The sequence below is a fragment of the Hippichthys cyanospilos genome, chromosome 17 (assembly GCF_059441005.1).
Source record: "Hippichthys cyanospilos isolate Australia breed blue-spotted pipefish chromosome 17, RoL_Hcya_1.0, whole genome shotgun sequence".
In the NCBI taxonomy this organism is placed as follows: Eukaryota; Metazoa; Chordata; class Actinopteri; order Syngnathiformes; family Syngnathidae; genus Hippichthys; species Hippichthys cyanospilos.
The window spans coordinates 4,711,451-4,731,752 of record NC_142385.1 but is presented as its reverse complement, the minus strand read 5'-3'; the positions used below and the strand labels follow the sequence as shown (position 1 = coordinate 4,731,752).

The 20,302-nt window shown below is 37.2% G+C and overlaps 1 protein-coding gene across 2 annotated transcripts in view; it reads left to right on the top strand.

Annotated features, from left to right (window-relative positions):
• The window catches only part of rbfox3a (RNA binding fox-1 homolog 3a), a 484,791-nt gene that overhangs the window by 432,142 nt on the left and 32,347 nt on the right, over positions 1 to 20,302 (top strand). For both annotated transcript variants that reach the window (XM_088438810.1, XM_088438809.1), the window contains 2 exons: positions 1,299 to 1,445; positions 19,474 to 19,527. In XM_088438810.1, coding sequence (XP_088294936.1) covers positions 1,299 to 1,445; positions 19,474 to 19,527 — 201 coding nt within the window. The remainder of the gene's footprint in view (positions 1 to 1,298; positions 1,446 to 19,473; positions 19,528 to 20,302) is intronic.

Below are 20,302 nucleotides of genomic sequence, written 5' to 3'. Positions count from 1 at the left end.
CTGGGCCGGGGGAGCAGCGAGGCTCTGAGCTGTGGCTGGAAACTTCTCATTCAAATAAATGGAACCTAGCAAGCAGTTCATGCATTCATGAATTTTTACACCAAGCGTCACTATTTCACCCATTAGTACATGGGAATTTTAAATATGTGTTTTACTGTTGTAAAATACTGTATACTGTATGAATTGTGTTTTATCACTTAGTGGTAGCAGCAGCAGGCGTTGTCTTTCTTGCTGACAATAAAACCAGGAAATGGGCAAGTGCACCAAAGAAATGCCAAATTTTGTTGGACAGTCAGAAGACAGTGATGTCACAGCCCCACTTGGCCCTGATCAGCCTGCAAACCAGAAGCACCTTTGTGAAAATTGGTTCCATTGTAACCACATGGGACTGAAAAAGTATAGAAAAGCAAGCAGTCGGGGTGAGGCAAGATCGCTTTGAGGTCAAATTAAGGTGCATGAAAACATGTTTCAGATAGGTGAGACAGAAACCATTTTTAGAGCCTCGCATTGACGTAATGCTTCAAATGAGGGAACCTCAGCTGAGTCTTCATAAGCAAATGTCAACAGCAACATATTTTGATGACCTATGTTTGTTCATGGTTTAAAACCAGATGGAAAGACCTTACATATAGCATTTAAAACTGCACTGTTTTTACCAGTTTCCAAATGCTTTCATAGATTCATTCTACCAGATCTAGGTTCCTAGCGGTGTTTGACCAAACCGAGTTCCCCCTTCACGTTTTCTCATGATAGTATGAATTCTTTAATTGCAATCAAATGGATTAAATGATCTCACACAATGTACTGGATGGTTGCCATTCACACTTGTAACATGTTTCACAATATGTTTCCTTCAATCTCACTGAGAATGGATATCATTTACCCTAACCAATGGAAGTGAGCATACCTATCTAAACTCTATCAGCAAAAAACACTTGGCGACAATGTAAGTTTAATGGCAATATTAAATGCACAGCCACAGTATGATGAAACGTTTCCTAATCATACTTATGCAATCAGGCTTTGGTGTTTTGTTTAAAAAAAAAAACTGGACTTATTTTGAAACGCAGTATTTGAGGACCATAATTCACTCAGCTGGCAGACTGACGGAATGCATTGCATGTTCCCACTTTTGTGCCTTGCCTTGTGAAGTGGTTTCTGATGGACCAAGAGTTTGCAGTATATCACTGGAATAGTTACACCAGTGCATGATATGCCAAAAAATTAGATAAATTTTTCCCTGGCTGGTTGATTCCCAACAATCATTGACCTTTGATATCCTCTGTGCTTCTATGCAGCAGGTAGATGACGTTGCACAGACGGAGGGTTCCCAGCATCTGCATCTGCAGCCAAGTGACTCATCAGAGAAACAGCAGCCCAAAAGATTGCATGTCTCCAACATACCTTTCCGTTTCCGAGACCCGGACCTCCGGCAAATGTTTGGGGTAAGACGTTCTGTACTTTACAACATCAGGTCTGAGACTCTTGGCTAAACAAATGCAGACAAAACATCCAGCCATCCATTTTCTAGAGCCGCTTACCCTCACAATGGTTTTCCAGCTGGCTGCGAGCAGTAGGCGGACACCATGAACTGGTTAGGTTTCAGATGAACAACCATTCATGCACTTAATCACACCTAAGGACAACTTGGTACCAATACACATGCTATGCATGAATTTTTGGAGTGTGGGTGTGTGGGAGCAGGATTGCCTGGAGAGTGCCCACGAAGGCTCGGGGAGAACATGCAAACACCACATAAGAAGGCCGGAGCAAGGGTTATTTGAACTGGGGTTCTTTTAATTATGAGACGGATGTGCAATTTACTGTATCACCGAGCCGACTCCCAGACAATACATAAAAAAAAAGAGGAAAAAAAAAGCTCGGTTTACCTTTATGTGGGTTTGCATATTTTTTGCTAGAATTGAAGGCTTCAACTCATTTGAGTGCAAAATGTCGACTGTGCCTTTAGGCCTGATGCAAATCTCTTCTTTTCTATTTTCTGTAAATTATAATTGGTGCTCACTCCACTACAGAAATTAAGATCATATTATTTTGAGGAATTACCACACAGAGTATGGTAGATAAGAGTCTTCTTGTTTTCTTCCAGACAGACTTGCTTGTGTTTAGAAGTGCAATGGATAAAATAAAAAATAGTTAAAAATAACAATAATAAAAAAAGAGTAAAATATTAACCATCTCTGAGCACGACTACAATGCTGTTCTATTTAATAGTTGTTTTTAAGCCCCTGTCGTATTTGTTCTTGATTTACCTTCAGTTGCTGTGTGACCAAACTCGTACTTCAATTTTCTCATCCATCAAATCACTTTTCCCCATTGAAATGAATTGAATTCGCAATTAATCCATTTGATCTCCCAAAAGCAATACATATTTTATTCTATTTTTTTTAAAACTTCATATTGTACTTGTACAAAACATTATAAATTAAAAAAAGAAAGTTATTCTGCTAAAACTGTGCATTGAGACAAGACAGAATAATAACATTGTCTCTGAGATGTGTGCCTTAAAAAAGGCGTGGTCTATGTAAATAACTCTATAAGTAATATAGTCCGTTAGCCTGTGTGACTTCTGGATGGGAGTTTTCCTCTGTTCTAACTCCTTTCAAGCGTTATTTTATGTTCTAAGTTTGGCTGATTGCACCATTCAATATTTTTTAATTTTAAATCTTAGAGCTCCAATTGTTTTCTCTCCACTCGAGTAGCGAAATATGTTAAACTTATAAGAACTCATAAGAACTTCATAAATTGGGCTATTTCCTAATCATAGTACCATTGCATTTTGAGAGAGACAAACGCAATCATGAACTATATAGTTTTAATTATGTGTGCAATGTGTACCAAAAAAATGCACAATGGGAACACTAATTTAAACAGAGCTCAAAAGTGAAATAAATACAAAGGCCAACATGTAAAGAATGTGAATTGTGTCCCTTGAACTAGTTTGCAAGCCTTTTGTCATAAAACTAAATAATTCACACCCTTACCTTTGCATGCCCCTTAACCCAAATTAGGCTAGGTTTATTAATGTTTTATCTTGCATGTCTGTCCTTAAGTGGTCCTCTGAAAGTCAGAGTGGTAGGTAGCTAACCTACTATATCCTCCACTTGTCTTTACACATGCAATAAAAACATTTTGTAAAGACATTGCACATTCGGTGGCACAGTGGCAGAATGTTTAGCACATTCACCTTCGTGCAGAGGTCACGAGTTTGATTCCAGCCTGTGTTTTCTCTGAGTACTCTCATTTCCTCCTACATTCCAAAAACATGCATGGTAAGTAAAGTGAAGTGAAGTAAAGCGAAGACTCTAAATTGTACTTAATTGTATGAATTGGTTGTTGATTATTGAGTGCCATGTGATTGGCTGGCAGTCAGTTCATGGTGTACTCCGCCTACTATCCCAAAAGAGATGGGATGCATTCCAGCAGGCCTGCAACTCGTGTGAGGATAAGAAGCTACAATGATAGATGGATGGAAATTTACAGGTTGTACTTTTGGATGTATTATCAAATCAACTGATGATAGGAACGCTTGCGGTAAATTCTATAAAATTCTTGTCCTACTCAGACCTAAATGGCCAGATCGGGTCAGCAGATACTTTGCCTTTTACACAAAATCAGTTTCAGATCCGCAAAATAAAATATCTTGGCGAAAACAATACTGTCCCAGAACCTTCCCTGCTGCCATTGTTAAGATTCCAATGTTTCTCAGTATATACAGTCTTTTTTGTTATTGTTGTTGGGGTCTTTTTTGTTTGTTTGTTTGTTTGTTTGTTTTTTGGGGGGGGGGTCAGCCTATTCAGTTTTTGGCAGACTTTTTTTTTTTTTTTTACGTTTTAATTTTTATGATAGTTTCCCAATGTATTTCATTGGACAATAAAAATCAGCAAGTTGACTAGACAGGAAGTCATGTCAAGTTTAGTAATGAAGCACATTTAAAACCAACTTCAAAGGGCTGACCAAAGCTTTTCACAAATACTAAAATGCAAAACAAGTTATCAGTCACAAATATAACAGTAAATCAGTAATAAAATTGATATAAAGCAGAGAGAGAATAAAAAGGGAGGTTAAAAACAGTCAGAAATAAACTGAATGATTAAATAGATACTGGTCCATCTTCTGATTGCATTGGTTTACTTGTTTAATTGTTTGTTAGTTTCTTCTCCCCTTAATTATCTCCAAAATTCTAATATTTTAAGTCCTAATCATCTTGCACAAAACTCTTTGCAGTTCAATGGTTAGTGGCATCAGAGCAGTACAACCTAAAAGAAATTTTGTCTTTGAAAGTCAGTAATGGATGTTGGACAGTAAAACTCATGTGATGACATGACAGAGCATCTTTATATTCCAATGCCATGTATTCCATCCATCCATTTTTTTAGAGCCGCTTATCCTCACAAGGGTCGCAGACTTGCTCTTGCCTATCCCACCTGACTTCAGGACACCCTGAACTGGTTGCCGGCCAATATCAGGGCACACAGAGACGAACAACCATTTACACACTCGCTCCCGAGGACAATTTAGTGTGTGCATACTTGATTTTGGAGTGTGGTAGGAAGCCAGAGTGCCCGGAGAGAACACACACGGGCTCAGGGACAACATGCAAACTCCACACAGGAAGGCTGGTGCGAGATGGATTAACTCGGCTCCTTGACCTGTGAGGCGAGCATGTTAACCACAGCCCCACCGAGCCAAAACCACATTGCCGAACTACATACACTGTACATCATTTTTGAGAACATTATTGTTTACGGTAATAATGCATAAATATAGCAAATATAGTGCGCTCAACACCTTGACATATGGGCCTGCCTGAATATAGCATGCAAGTCTTTACAGCAGTTTTCTGCATCCATATAACACAAACATGCATATTATTGTACCAAACAAACCGAGCACGGGTATGAATATTTAATAGGAGGTCGGAGTTATGCGTCTCCTTCTCCCACACCCACCTTCCCGTTACACAAATGGACTGGAACATCTGCTCCTTTGGGTTCCACCAGCACTTCCCAGGCCTCAGAGCTCTTGATGTTAGGAGAAAGCACAGGAATGGAAGGGCCCGTCAGTAGAGACACAATTAATGGGATTCTTCAGCGAGGTTAAAAGGGAGTTTATCCTCATTAGGTGTATACAGGGTGACAGCACCAGCTAGGGGTGCTGGAGTGAGTGTCTGTGTGTGTTTGGATTTGTGTATTCTCAAGCAGTGCTGGGACTTTATATTTTCTTCCAGCAGTCTCCAGTTACTCAGTGGATTCTCCGAGGCACTGAACAGTGCACCACAATTAACCAATGATGGCATCAGACCGGGTGAAAGGAACAGTAGAATGGTAAAGGAGAATAAAAAGAGACAGGCAGTCTTAGCTAGTCATGTTGAAAACAGGACCGGAACCACTCAGGACTGGGATGGATACAAATTACCAGTAAAACATGTGCCAAAAGACAACAGTACACCATTATATATATATTATATTACATTATATATATATTGTTACATTACTTTGTTACATTGTTACATTATATATATATATATATATATATATATATATATATATATATATATATATATATATATGCACACACATAAATATGTGTGTGTGTGTACAATTTGTATGTTCGAGGTAAGTAGGGAGAAGTACAAAAGAAGTCCTACCATGTTATTCAGTAAATGTACAAGTCAATTACTCATCCAGTATACAGTATAGCCCAAATAAAGAAATATCTGCCAATAAAAATTCATGAAAATTGAAGGCTGAATTGAATGAGGAATCAATAACTTTGTTCAGTTTCCTGAGGCAACAATTGATTTATCTATCTTTGTAATATTATATATTTTAACCCCTTTTAGCAAAAGATAACACCTTCTCAATTTTGTTTAATATTTTTTTTCATAAATTAACTCCATTGAATTAACACCAAATACTATTGCCCCTTAGATCGTAAATACATTTCCTTGTTTTGAATTCATTTATTTTCAATTTCATCAAGTTAGCAGGCATTACATCAGGCAGTTGTATTGTATTTGAAAAGTTAAAAGTAAAATAAAATAATATAATGTACATATGATTGTAACGGTGGTTCTCCCCAAACGATGGACCCGGCCAATTAAGGGGTGGCCACACTTTAAAATAAAAAATTTAAAAAAGCATTGAATACATTTTTTTTAACAATTTTATTCGCTATAATGTTCACTTTGTAAGCCCTAAATAATAAAAACAATATCGATATTCATGTATTACTTTTCACAAAATAATATCTCAAATCCCATTTAAGAGGAAACTATCTGTGGGTCCAGCATATTAATGGGCACCCAGCTTTAGAATTTTGGTTTTAAGTTGTCTCGTCCTGACAGCCGTGTTTAATGTACGACATTTTTCATACTTTCTTCGAGTAATATTTTCAAGTGCAAAACTACACAACAACCCAACCTGAAGCGAGCAAAACTGAGCCAAGGCAAGTCAGTACTGTGCAGTGGAAAAGCAGCAATTGAGGTCTTCCTGAATGTTATTTTTCTTGCGCTGAAGGCAGAGGCAATTACTGTAAAATGTGTCTGGGTTCACCCCTCACTCCCATAGATTTCAGAACTGAAGAACTTGCTTTCACTTAAATTGGGATGTGTGAGCAGCAGACACAAATCTATTACAGTTCCACTAGACTACCACCACGATGCAAACAAAGGCAATAACTGGGCATTACGGCAAATGGAATTCTGAGTCATCTCAGCCAAAGTTGTAATAGAAAAGCATTATGAGAGCATTAAACTAAGCCATATAAAGAAGTTCAATCAAAGGCGAATCCCAAGACCTGTATGTATCCTGAACAATAAAGTAAACATAACCTCCAAAAGCAGTTAAACTGTGAAAGTATGAATAAAAGTCATTATTTTCCAACAAAAGCATATCAAAAGAAACAGGAATTCACCATTAACCAACTTTGAGCTTAATTCATAATGAGACAGAGACAATTGGGAGACTATTATGGGGTCAGGGAAGAGAATCTTAATCGCAGACTGATTGCTCCATTAATTCTGTTTTCTTAAATTCGTGATGAGTGAGATCCCTACAAATACTTCTGTTCAACTTAATCTGTGTATTTTGATTTCCATATATTTTTAACTAAATTCTTCATGGCAATTGTTAATTGCAATTATGTACAATCAGTGTTGGGCAAGTTACTTCAAAACTGTAAAACATTATTTATTACTTATTACTGTTATTTCAAATTTTTTACATTGCAATATTACTGTATTTGAAATGTAAGGTTTTACACTACTGTTGCATTACTTTTGTATTACTCTCATCAACATAACTGGAAATATGGATTTGCCATTCTAAACGTAGCTCATTGCGCTCATTACACATTCAGTGGAGGTTGGCTTAAGTCTAAAAACAGTACAAATCATTTAATTTATTTCTATGTTAATATTAGCTAATATTGGCTAGCTTAGCCATAGACATTTCAAAAATAGATGGTTTCGGTGCAGCTGACATTAGTAGCTAGCTTACATCATTGTCATTGTTTGACTTACTGTTTAACATGATTTTTTTTGTACACTACATATTGATATACATTGATCACAACTATTTATAGACTATAGGAATTGTACAGTGAAAGTTAGTGTTAGCTTACCTTGTCATTATTGCTAGTTTCGAAATGCTGGCAAATCCACTGTAGAAAGCGGCAGCTTATCCTCTAAGTACGACATACATCACCACGTGTCTCCTAACCTCTTGAGGTCCAAGTGGCATTCCTGATCAAGACAACTATAAATTTGCCTGCTTTGTTTTATACCCACTCTCAATCCTCCAGGTGTTTTCTTTTAGCTTACTTCACATTACTATGGATACACTCTAAACAGTTTGTCAAATTACTGGTGCTATTTGGTAAAGTGGACAGCTCTTTAGGTTTCATGCACAAAGTCCACCTGACTTTTATATTCTTCTTGTCTTTATTTCTGACGAACTGAAAGGAATGGCGTATGTCTATCTTGTGTATGTATTGTCTATATTCTACCTGTCAACTTCTGCTCCCGCACTCATCTCTACTGTAATGATACAAAGTACAGGAAGTAAACATTTTGCCCAGAACTTTTCTCCTTCAATTTTGTGGTCTTTTGGGCAAATTTGAGGAACCCCCCCCCCCCCCACCACCACCACTTTCAGGTTAAAAATTCATTGTAATGCGTTGCATTACTCTTATTTGTACCACGTAAAACATTATCATTTTTCTGTGTGTGTACTGCATTACACTACAGCATTACAGCAAAAAGTATGTATTATAGTAATTACATTACTTTTGTAATGCATTACTCCCAAAACTGCGTGTAACACTTGCAAGCTAAACGTCTGTAACTGCACTGGACTTTTGTTCATTTAGCCTCACCCAGGGTGAAACTTGACAAGTTGAGATGCTGGACTGCAGTCCCTTGAGTATTGGCTGTGTTTAATTAATAAACAGGCACTTAGTGAGCCAACCGCAAGAGGGTCCTTACTGTCACACTCCCAGAGGTAGGGCTCCTAAATGAGTCATTAGATACTTACACAGTCAATGCCTATACAGTAGTATAATGCACATGTGTACGTGTGTGTTTGTGTTAGTGTCTGCGTGTGTGTGTGTGTGTGTGTGTGTGTGTGTGTGTGTGTGTGCATGCGTGCGTAGGGGTTGGGTACCGTGGTAATAGTGTTTTAATGATACCTACACCTGCCTAATCACCTGTTCAGGAGGCTTCCAGCATTCCAGGTAACCCAGGATTCTCAGCACGGGAATTCATTTTAATGTGTCCTGTTGAAGCCTCCCCTCTCATTTGCCTTTCCAATTATTCCACAAGGCTCCATTCTCACTTTCTCTGTATCTGAGGAAGAAAGGTGTAATTATAATCCAAAATTGGCTTTTGAGCTTTCATGCAAAATAGCTTTTGAAATGAGTGAAGACATTAGGGTTTGTACCCTCAAGTGCAAACAGTATGTTTGAGTCATTTCAGATGTAGATGTTTGGGGTAGATTTGTTGCTTTATGTATCATCAAATCAATGAAGGTGAAACTTTATGAGCAGCAATAACTTGTTGCAGACATTAATTTAGAATATTTTGTTTTTATTCACATAATCAAGGTGGAATTTGGGCAGTAAAAAAGACCTACTAAAAGTTATGTTACAACACTGGATGTTGAATACGCAAGTCAACAAAATCCTGTAGATCTTGACGTCAACTAGTGCACAGTTGTCTTCTGTTTTGGAATGGTTATCTCTCTCTGAGTTTTGTTTTTATCTTGCGCTACAAATTCTGTTTACAGATATGTGGACGAATTACAACAGTAGCTTGGTTGTTAGCAATAAATTTCACTATATCCACCTTCTTCCATACTTGTCAAATAAAAGATGACTGAAAATTAGCTGAGTATTTGAGCGGTAAAGCTTGCACCACATCTAAGTGTGTTTCAAGTCATGCCATATGTTGGAGCCATTTTTCAGGAAGAAAAAATTTTTTGTTCAGCTCAGGATGGGGTGAAAGTAGGTAGATACGCAAATGCGTGCAATAAAGCAGGCAACGTTACGCATCAGTGATTTTTCACTTGTGTACCTATATATATATATATATATATATATATATATATATATATATATATATATATATGTATGTGTGTGTGTGTGTGTATGTGTGTAGTTAAAGGGACCCGAGTTCAAATCTACTTTGCTATGGCTTCCTCTGTGTTAGCTTTATTTTGTTGTTTGTGGACTAAGACCCTTAATTAGCAATTTTCTGCAGTAAAAATTTAAATTTTAGTCCAAATAATTCACTACTTGTTGTCAACTGAAAGTGACATGTGTGTTCATGACTCAGATAATGAATGACTCACCTATTTTCTGGGTTTAGTTGTGACAGTTGCATTTTGAGCCATGGGTGTTTGTTACCTAAGCACATGCAAATGTAATTTTCAGTTGAGAGCAAGTGCTAAATTGTATAAAGGTATTATTTGTACCTGAAACGTTATTTTGTTCTAAAAGTACTTATCAACAAAGTACCAACTTTTTACTGCTGAAAATGTAAAAATATTTTCCGTATCCCTTTAAGTACACTCCAGCTTTGGGGGTCAGGAGCCCAGGATAGTCATTCCATGCCTTTAATGTTAGCCTGCTGGGTATCAAATTACAACACTGTTTTCTAACATGGGTGTCGACTCATTCGCAGGTAGCCATTTATAGTTCAATTCACATTGATATAGGACAATATACTGTAGCTATTTCAGCCAAACAGCCGGCAGCTTAATGCGACTACCACACCTAACTGTTTGTACTGGTTATTGTGGCCAAGAGCACAATAGTTTCTTAACCCGCCATAAAACTTTCTTTCTGAAGACTTTGCAAACTTCAGCAAAGCTCGAAGGTCTTTGTGTTGGAGCAACAGCCTCTCAATTCATGGTGATGTGAAACTATCCTGACTGTAAACAGTGACACTGATGTTGCATCAGCTTTCAATTCTTGGTTATTTCTGACCTACCAGTGTCATAAAAGCTTGGAACCTAGCCCCTTAGGGGGCATACAAGCACAACTCTGTGTTGGTCCCAAGCCCGGATAAATTGGAGAAGTTGGAAGTCAGGAAGGGCATCCGTCTGTAAAGTCTGCCAAAACGCATTTGGAAGTGAGAATCAAACAAAAGGAGAGATAATGAAGTAGACAAAAGGAGTGCCCAGAGCGGGACTATTTGGAAAAAGCTTATCCAAACCTGTGATTCCAAACAGAGATACGCTGGGATAAGAAGTGCCAACGGCTCAAATTATATTTCAGATTTCAGCAAATAATTTAAACATCCTAAAAACATACAGTAAAAAGTCCAACGGTTATCAAAATTATTTTCTCAGGTACAGCTTTAATTCTTTTTTTGTCAAGTTAAATATGATTTTGTTTTATTTTAGAGGGGTAGCAGGAGACTTCAGAGCAGCACTTGAGTTCCCTAACTTCTCCTTTTGTCATTATCGTATTCTCCAAGTACAAGTCAACCTCACTTAAAAGTTGACACCCCCTCCCCCTTTTTTTACTTCAATTTGGGTGAATTTTACAAAAACGCAATAATAAGTATACCCCTGACTTTAGTGGTTACATAGATCATGGCTGTCCAATTATAACACATGGTGTGTGTTATTAAAATGGCGAAATTACAATACTTTTAGTCACATTTCTTCATTGTCTATTGAATAACATCTTGTTGTGAATATTAGGGCGAGGGGGTTGTGTGGGAGCGAGACAAGACTGTACGTGTGTGCGTAGAATATATATATATATATATATATATATATATATATATATATATATATATATATATATATATATATATATATATATATATATATATATAATATTAATATTGAATTAATATATTAATATGAATATTAATTTGTCAATAAGCCCTAAAAAGTTTTAATCACAATCTGAGACACCAAATAGCTCCTCCTATTTAACTCCCAGACGTCCTCTCCCATCCCATCGTTAATTGTTCAAACATCCTCGTTATGCTTCCATGGGTATTCATGTCACCTGTCCAATTTGTTTGGGATTGAGGTCTGGAGATGATTTGCTCATCATCTTACTTAGGATGATGATTGTTGTGTGATCAGAGCGTGGAACATTCACCTTCGCTGTTTCTCCCCCACCTGCCAACATCAATGCCGGCTTTTTCAAGCATGCATCCAAGGGATGAAGGAGACAAGTCAATCCGTCTTTTCCTTTTCATAATGTGTCAAAGTCCACCAAATTATCCACGCAGCCTCTTGGTTTACAACAAAGAGGCAATTAGGTGAAAGTGAATTTTTGCTATGTTCTGGGCAAACACTCTGAAATGGAGGCATAGAATTAGAGTTTTATACAATCATTCTAAGCCTTGTAAATGATGTAATAATATTAAATATAATTTTACATTTGAATTAATGTTATTCAAACACAGATATGTGGAAAAAAAATTGGGCTGTTTTGAGTTATACGGTTATAAGTCAACCCCCCCTAAAATGGCGGTTGAAAATTATGTACAATATTTGACTTGTACCCACAAAAATACGATATATCAATGTATTTGGTCATGTATTCATCCCCCTCGGAATATAGTTTTCACATTTGAAATTTGTATGTACCGATCACCTTTATCATACATATAATTACTGTTGCAACTTTAGTTCACTCTATTCATGTAAGATTGATTTCTGGCTGTATTAAAGATTTATCAATTCTCACTGACACGTTTACAGAACGCCATGTTAACACAGTAAGCTGTCTTCTTACTTTCCATTTGAGTCTAGATTTCAAGTCTTGTTATCCAGTTGTACTTTCCCATGCTCACTTTTGGTTGCATTGGGTTTTGACAATAAAAGTTTTCTACTTCTCTTAACTTTCGTGCCCTGTCTACTTCTGGGTCCAACTCCTACTTCAGACGTGACACCTTTATTTGTACTTTTCCACAATTTGTTTACCATTTAGTATTTGTTTTGCATCACCTTAAACTATTTCCCACCTTTTACAGCATTTTTGCCATGAAAATTTATGGCAGAGAATATCTTTATCTATTGTTGTTGTGCCTGTTTGCAACAGCTCCCTTGACATTCTCCATTATTTTTACTTTCCATTCTCCACCCTTCATTATTTTTGTATCTTACTGCAGTGTTTTCAACCTGTTTTGAGCAAAGGCACACTTTTTTCTTTGCTAAAATCTCGAGGCACACCACAAGCTGAAAATTGCCCACCCACCCAAAAAAACAACTTTGTGAGAAAATCTTGACAACACAATATTGACAGAATATTTTTTCAAAAGTAATATAAACTTGTTTTCTGCAGTGTGGCCAGCCCAGTTTAGAAACTGTTTGGATTTGAATGTACTGATGAGCTGATTTTGGATGAAGGGGCAGAGAAGGTGCCACACACTGGACTAGTAGTTAGCCAATCACAAGCCACATAAAGAAAAACACCCACACTCACCCTCAAACCTATGGACACTGAGTATACCCAATGAATGCTATGTAAATTATCGACAACTGTTATTTTTAACTATCATGGAAGATTAATGATTTCCAAAATAGAAGAAAAGGTTGTTTTAGAAACAAAAGACAGCTTCAAGCTCCAGATAAATGCTTTCTAATTGAGTTGCAGTGCTTCAGTAATTCCATCTGGCACACACATCTGAGCAAAGCTAACTTGAAGACATTGATGGAGAAGTACAACTCAACAATGCAGCATTTTACTTAAATGTGGCTGACACTCATATAAATTACAACTGGGGAAACCTGCTGTTCAGCTGACATATTCAAGATGATTTAATTATATATCAAATATCAGTCATTTTGTTCGTAAACAAAAGTTCTATGAATTTGAGTATTTTACCCAGTTTTATTACAGTGTCTCTCCATAATCACTTAATTGTTTGATACACTTTTGCTGCAATAAAAAGTAAAGTGCACACATCAGTAATAAAATAAGTAAGAATATTTTGGGTTTTCAATCTCAAGACCCGCTGTGGTTTAAAACGACCTCACCCTGGCATATAGAATAATACAGTGTTGTATTGTTCTTAATAATCATTATTCAAATACAATCTTCATTGATAATATTCTTGCAAGCAAAGATTGTTGTTGAAGTTGATTAACACACTTTAACCTAGGAAATAGACTTGGCAAAGGCAAACATAAAAAGACATTAAAGTATTAGTTTGAGTCTTGAAAAAAATGTTAACACTGAAACTTCTCTAGTTTGGGTATTGGTAAAAAGGTTAGGGTTCACTGAAAATGAAAGTGTTCACATTGAAGCATTTCATGATACATGGTGGTCTAAATTATTTTTATGACAGGAACTTTAAAAATAATATGTTCTCATTATTTTACGCACATTTTCTAGATACTTGCCAATCTTGGAATGTGAAAAATCATGTCACAACCTGAAACATAATCATTGATGTTTGGAGACATCACAACTTGAAATGTATTTGTCGACGGATAGCGACCTTGGAAAGTTGGGAGGTTATAAGAAAAATTGACTGATTGGGAGATCCGCAGGGAAGTAGGGTTAAAAATGAAACATTTCCAGTTTAATATGGAGAGTTAAGGGGATAAAATGGGGAGAGGATTGCTAACGAGACAGAAAATTTTGAATTTGACAAGTTTTTCTTAGCTCAAAAAGATAAAGTAAGGTCACAACTTTTAGATGTGGCGAAACCAGCTACAGGTCCGTGGATCAACTGGTATCGGGCCACACGCAAAATAATTACGTTTTCATTCATTTGTGCTTTGTTTGGCTTGATCTTTAATTTTGGTGCCCCATCTGGCTGCAGTTGATATTACATTTTGTAGTGAGATGGATGGTGTGGCTTTAATTGAGAGCAATCAGTTGGGGATGCACACATTGTTTTGTCTCACTGTGAAATTTAGCCCATGGCTGCTTATAAGTTGTACTTTCTTTGTAAGAATGTTGTCATTTATGATATAATGCCCACAATAAGTTTGTTTGTAGATCCAACAACTTGTGACTGTGAAAAAGGTGCTAGCTAATGTCAGTTCTTATTTTCAGCATGTTACATACAGTAGTGCTGCCTTGTATGCAATTAACTTGTTAGCATTTTCGTTTGTGCCAGGTATTTCCCTTTGGTAATACTTCCCAGCAAAAGGTTGGAGACCACTGCTCTAATACATTGGAATCCAGTGTCGGTCCTTGCGTTTCACACTTACGCCTTTAGTGGTGTCCAACTCGAATAAATACCCCTCCGAAGCACAAGCACGCTTTACTGGGCGTACACCTTAATTGTGTACAACACAGGCTATTTTCCAGAGCATTTAAACATCAATAAACCCGCAACAGCAATTAAAACTTACCACTATACATGATACTGTCAAAACTTAAAAATAAAAGGGAATTTAAAATTATTTGTACTCAAAGTTTTATTAAGTCCACCAAGTGCGGGCAAGCTTTTACAAGCTTGTACGCTAATTTACAAATCTCAGTTTAATATAAGAACATCATTTTATTTATTTATCATTAGTTGAATATGCTTCAGAGAGAGAGAGAGATCTATGTTGTTGCCGAGGCTGCGTTGAAGCAGTTCATCCACACAGCAGCTCAGACCAATGAACAGTCTGATCCATATGATTCAACAATGTTACTTTTATTCCTCTTACAAACTCCCCTGCCAAATGTGGCAACTCCAGTGTCCTCAACTGAACGGTTTCTCTATCAATATCCTCCTTTTCTCACGGTGACTGCCTCGTAATTCAACACGCGACGCAATCGGCCGCCAATACAACGTAAACAAGTAATACACGCCCCCCTCGTAGGACCCATTTAGCTATCCAGCAACATGCCTGCAACAACCAGTGCGCAAAAATGGACCTCCCCCAGCAATGCTTGCACTCACTAAACAGCTCCCAAAGCACTTAGTTGAACACAAAATCCATTCTTCTTTCTTTCCTCATGAAGACATCAATGACTTGCTTGTACAGTTTGTCCGTGCATTTCAGTTCCAACAAAAAATATTTTTTTATTGTATGTTTAAAGAGGCTGAAAATGACCGCCCTACAGAAGCACAGGACACAGGGATTGTCACAGCGTAGCGGCCAAGCCTGCTTGTCCTGCATAGCACGGCTTCCCATACTGAGTATCCAGTCACATTGCATACATGTCTCGTCCAACGTGAAGCTTTGTAGATGGCCTTAATGTCACCACCGTGTGATCGGATCGGCTATTGCAACAGTGTATTAACTCCATGTGCCCGTTCACTCACAGTGCACAGACGCCTGCAACTGTTGATTGTGAAGGCCTCGGGCAGATTTCATACAACCTGGCAACACAAGTTAGCTGAATTCTGATATATGATCATGTATAAAAATCTAACCTAAACCCTAAAACTACAACACTGGATGGAGCATAACCAAATGGATATACAATGACTTAAAGAGAACAGAATAAGGACAACAATTATATATATGGTTATGCTCCTCCCAGTGCTGTAGTTTTACCGTAGAGTTTTTATATGTCTTTTGTACGTATATTTTTCTTTTTTTTTTTTTTTGAAAAAATAAATTAAACAAAATTGACTTGACTTTATGATAATGATGTCAGGTTTTGTTAGGCCAGCAGAGAAGGCCTTGCTGGCTCTGATGGCGCATCACTGTTTGAATCTCCCTAAGAATGTAATAAATATAATTAATAAATATAAGTAAATCATTGTTTTCATAGTGAAATATAGCTTCAGGCACAACATGTCCTCCAAAAGACATTTCTAGTGAATGCCTTTAAAAAAGGAGGGGGGGGGGGATACAAGAACATGTACAGTAACCCCAAATGGTTTAAAAACTGTTGAGATGTGGCAGCTTCTATTTTACACTAAATTAAGTGACATGAATCACCAAGGTTGTGCAACACATGTACACACGCCAAATGCAGCCTTCCACTGGGAGGAAGTAAAACCCAGATTGTGTGAACAGAGTGAAAACAGTACGAGCTGAACAAAATTGCTTGTTCAGTGGTCTGTAGATAGGCCTCTCACTGGGCCTAGTCCAAGACAAATATCAGAAGGTGTGTCTCTGATCCGTGCCACACACATACACAACACTCTGATTGAGTGATTCCAAAGAATCATGTAACTGTAAGAATATATATGATCATAGTGTGTCCATATCCATACAACTCAACTTAAAATAGCTTTTAATTATTTTATTTTTTTTCATCCATAAATGTTGGATGTCGGCATCCTTAATTTCAGGGCTGGTGCTATGACCTTGCTTTTGCTCTGTTGTCTGCGCCATCTTTATTTATTTATTGAAATAACCTGTGATTCAAGGTCTAGTTACGCAGAATGCAAGGTTGGGTATTACCATACTGCCTGGCAAGGTTAGTGATCAACATGAACTTATGAGTCTAACCCCATCACATCATCAAATGGGATCTTCATATAGTTATTTCTACATTTCACTAAGTGATCGGACCTTTTGCTCTGGGAAACTAACATTCACAAAAAGTAGCTGTTCAAAAGGCCGGCTCTTTTATGTTTTTCTAAATGGGTTTTTGAAAAACACCAATGTTTTTATCTTAAAAAAACAAAAACACCGGGATTAATGTTACATTGTAACTATAGTGGACCCTCGCTATAAAAAATTAATCTGTTCCGGGGTTTGGATCGTAAGGCGGAATCGTCATTTGGCGGGCAATAGTTACCTATGGTAATTAGCTAATGTATATTAAACTCCAGGTAAAAGCATCAAAATTGAAAGTACATATTAAAATTTGGTAACAAAATAGTATAGTAAGTGCTACTTATATACAATAGCCTATACATGCATACAATTAAATAACATTATAAATCAAAAATATACAAAGGATTTATTTACCTTTGAGTGACACTTTGAGTGAGTTTGGTATGGCCATATTCCCTAGCAAGGGTAGCCTAGCCTAGCCTAGCCTTTTTCGTATTTCTTGATTATCTTCAGCTTCAGTTTCCATACTAATCATCTTACTTCTTCCTTGAACGTCACTAGCAATTTTGGGCTGACCTTGGGCTGACCAATTGAAGTTTGAATTAGGTACTAAAATGCACATAAAATAAGAAATTATAAGCACTCACACTCAGATCAATTCGTTTAGCATGCCAGAATCTTAGTGACACTATGATGCCGACCAGTAGTAGATCAACATCTTAGTGACGTGTTGCAGCACAGGCAGTTTGACGCAACCAGAAAATAAGAGCAATTACCTAAACAAGCCAGATAATGGAGGCAAAACAACAGAAACACAGCCAACCCCTAAGATCATGACAGTTGTTGACGTTGTAAAATGGGAAAAATGCCATGAAGAGGGGACGGAAAAACGCAGCAGTCCACGTTGTAAAGTGAAAAAAACATAAGGCAGGGATGTCGTAAACCATGGGTCCACTGTATTTTCATACTTTTAAGCGATGGCACATTTAATATTGCCTTCCTCTAAAAGATTTTAAGTTGTAAGTGCATTTAGTCATGTTGGGAATTATGTCAAACAAAGCTTCATTTGGACATCAGGAAAGGTAAAAAAATAAACATTCAATAACTTCTTATTCTGGTTAGAACATGATTGAATATAGATTGCAGAACACTACACACATTGGCGAATATACATGATGATCTAAATACCGCAAGCAACTCATGGCGAGCACCATGTTGGGGAGAGACAAGAAGTCTGTTTAAAAACACTTGAAAGAATTTAAATCATTTGAATCTACTAGGATTCTCTACGTCTGTTTTAAAGTAGTGTTGTTTGTATGCTATAGAGTCCATTTACTGCCACCTATAGTATGGGAGAATATGATTTGACTGCGGGGAAAAGCCGCAAGTATTAAGTGCTGCAAAACGCAAAACGCTGCAAAACGCATGCCGGCGCATCATATATAAACCAAGCTAGACTTTTGCTGCAGGTTCGTTTTCACTACAGTGAGTTTCAGTGCAATGCAAATGCAGAAAACAAAAAAAATATTATTATGCAAAAGGGGTATTTTTCTAGTATGAGAAAGTAAGAAAGAGGGAAATGCTTCAATGCATGGATTTTTTTTTCACACTGGGGGGTATTTTTGCACATGCAGGTTTCGTTGTAGAGGGGTTTTACTGTAAGCCTGTAACAAAGTGGCTCTCCTGTTCATTTACCTCTGCATGTTTGATTGATTAAAATTTTCTGCAGTCTATTCAATAAAAAGAAAATACTTTTAAAACAGGAACATTCATATATGTTTATCATAAATCTCGTATTTGTCTCGTGGACTCATTCTTATGAGACATCTCGCCTCATTGGATTTGTTTCTCATCCCATCCCTACTAATAACATCGCAAAAAAAAAAAAAAAAAGGCATGATCACTTACTGCGGTAATCTGTGTCTTTCATTGTATTGTTTTATATTTATAACCATGATTTTTTTTCTCCTGTGCCACAATTCACTATAATTGTAACTTTACTAAGGCATTAGTGTAAGCACATACAGGATGATTCCAACAGAAACCGTTTTCTTTAAGTGAAAATTTGAGACACTTGGACTCTAATTGTCTTTTATCTTAAGAGGGGAAAAACCATAAGATGATGGCTATCATTAAGATCAGTGGTGTGTGCCAATACATTGCACAGCTATAGCATCTGCCTTGGTAATGTTCATTAACAGCATATAGCCTTTCGCGCCAATACACACACATGCTCATATACACCCATCTTTATCACCACAACAGAGCAAACACAGCATTAAATGGCATTGAGCGTAAATGGGTGTTTTAATAATCTAATTGTCGGGTCAAAAGGAGTTTGATAATTTAGAAAATTGAGTACATGACTTGCATAGCAGACGATGTAATGAAAAAAAGTTTCAGAATAAGTCTATGCAGAGTACTTGGATTTCATTTTGTATTTTATTAGCAAGATTACTGCCAACATTTTAATGATCGTTCTTGTTTTCTCTCCCTTTCCCTACTTCCTTGTGTTCAACAGCAATTTGGCAAGATTTTGGATGTGGAGATAATCTTTAACGAGCGAGGTTCCAAGGTAAGCAAACACAAAAATACACTGTATGTTTCTTTTTTTCTTTAGTCGGTATCCCCTGTCTACATTTTCTCTCACACGATTGCTCCTTCATTTTCACACCTCTTTCCTTCACTCTGTCTAAGGGTAATTACAACCTTATCAATTCCAATTGCCTTCAGGCAGCTTTTACACGTCTCCTGCCTACCATACAGTGAGACCTACGCTGAAACGCCGCCTCTTATCTTAATGCTGACATCGGGCTGCTCACAGTATGCAAACACAGGCTGTCTTGCCTAGTTAGCTTCCCGACCTATAGCAGCAGGAGATAACCGCAAATTGTCGGTAGGAAGCACAAAGATGGAGCCTATCACATAAACAAATTCAGCCTCACCAGCTGTCAATGTCATGGAATGTGTGGGAGTCTGACAAATGCATTAGCCAGCACACACCGCCAAAACCGGTCAACAATACACCAATGGACCACATTTGACAAATCTTTATTCTTAAAGGAGGCATATTATTGACAATTTAATTGTTGTATCGTGAAGTGATGACATATAAATGTGGAAAGAGAAGGAGGCATGGGAATTGCACACATCACAAATGTAATACCAAAAGTAGTAAGAGATTTTTAATGAAAATTAAATTATATGAAATTAAAAAGCCTCTTTTCTGCTAGTACAGTATTTCTTTTTCCTGATTGCAAATCAATTAACATTTCTTTCAACCTCTCATCAGAATAAGGCTGTCTTGACCTTGTAAATGAAATTGAATAGGAATGATTTGTCACATGGCC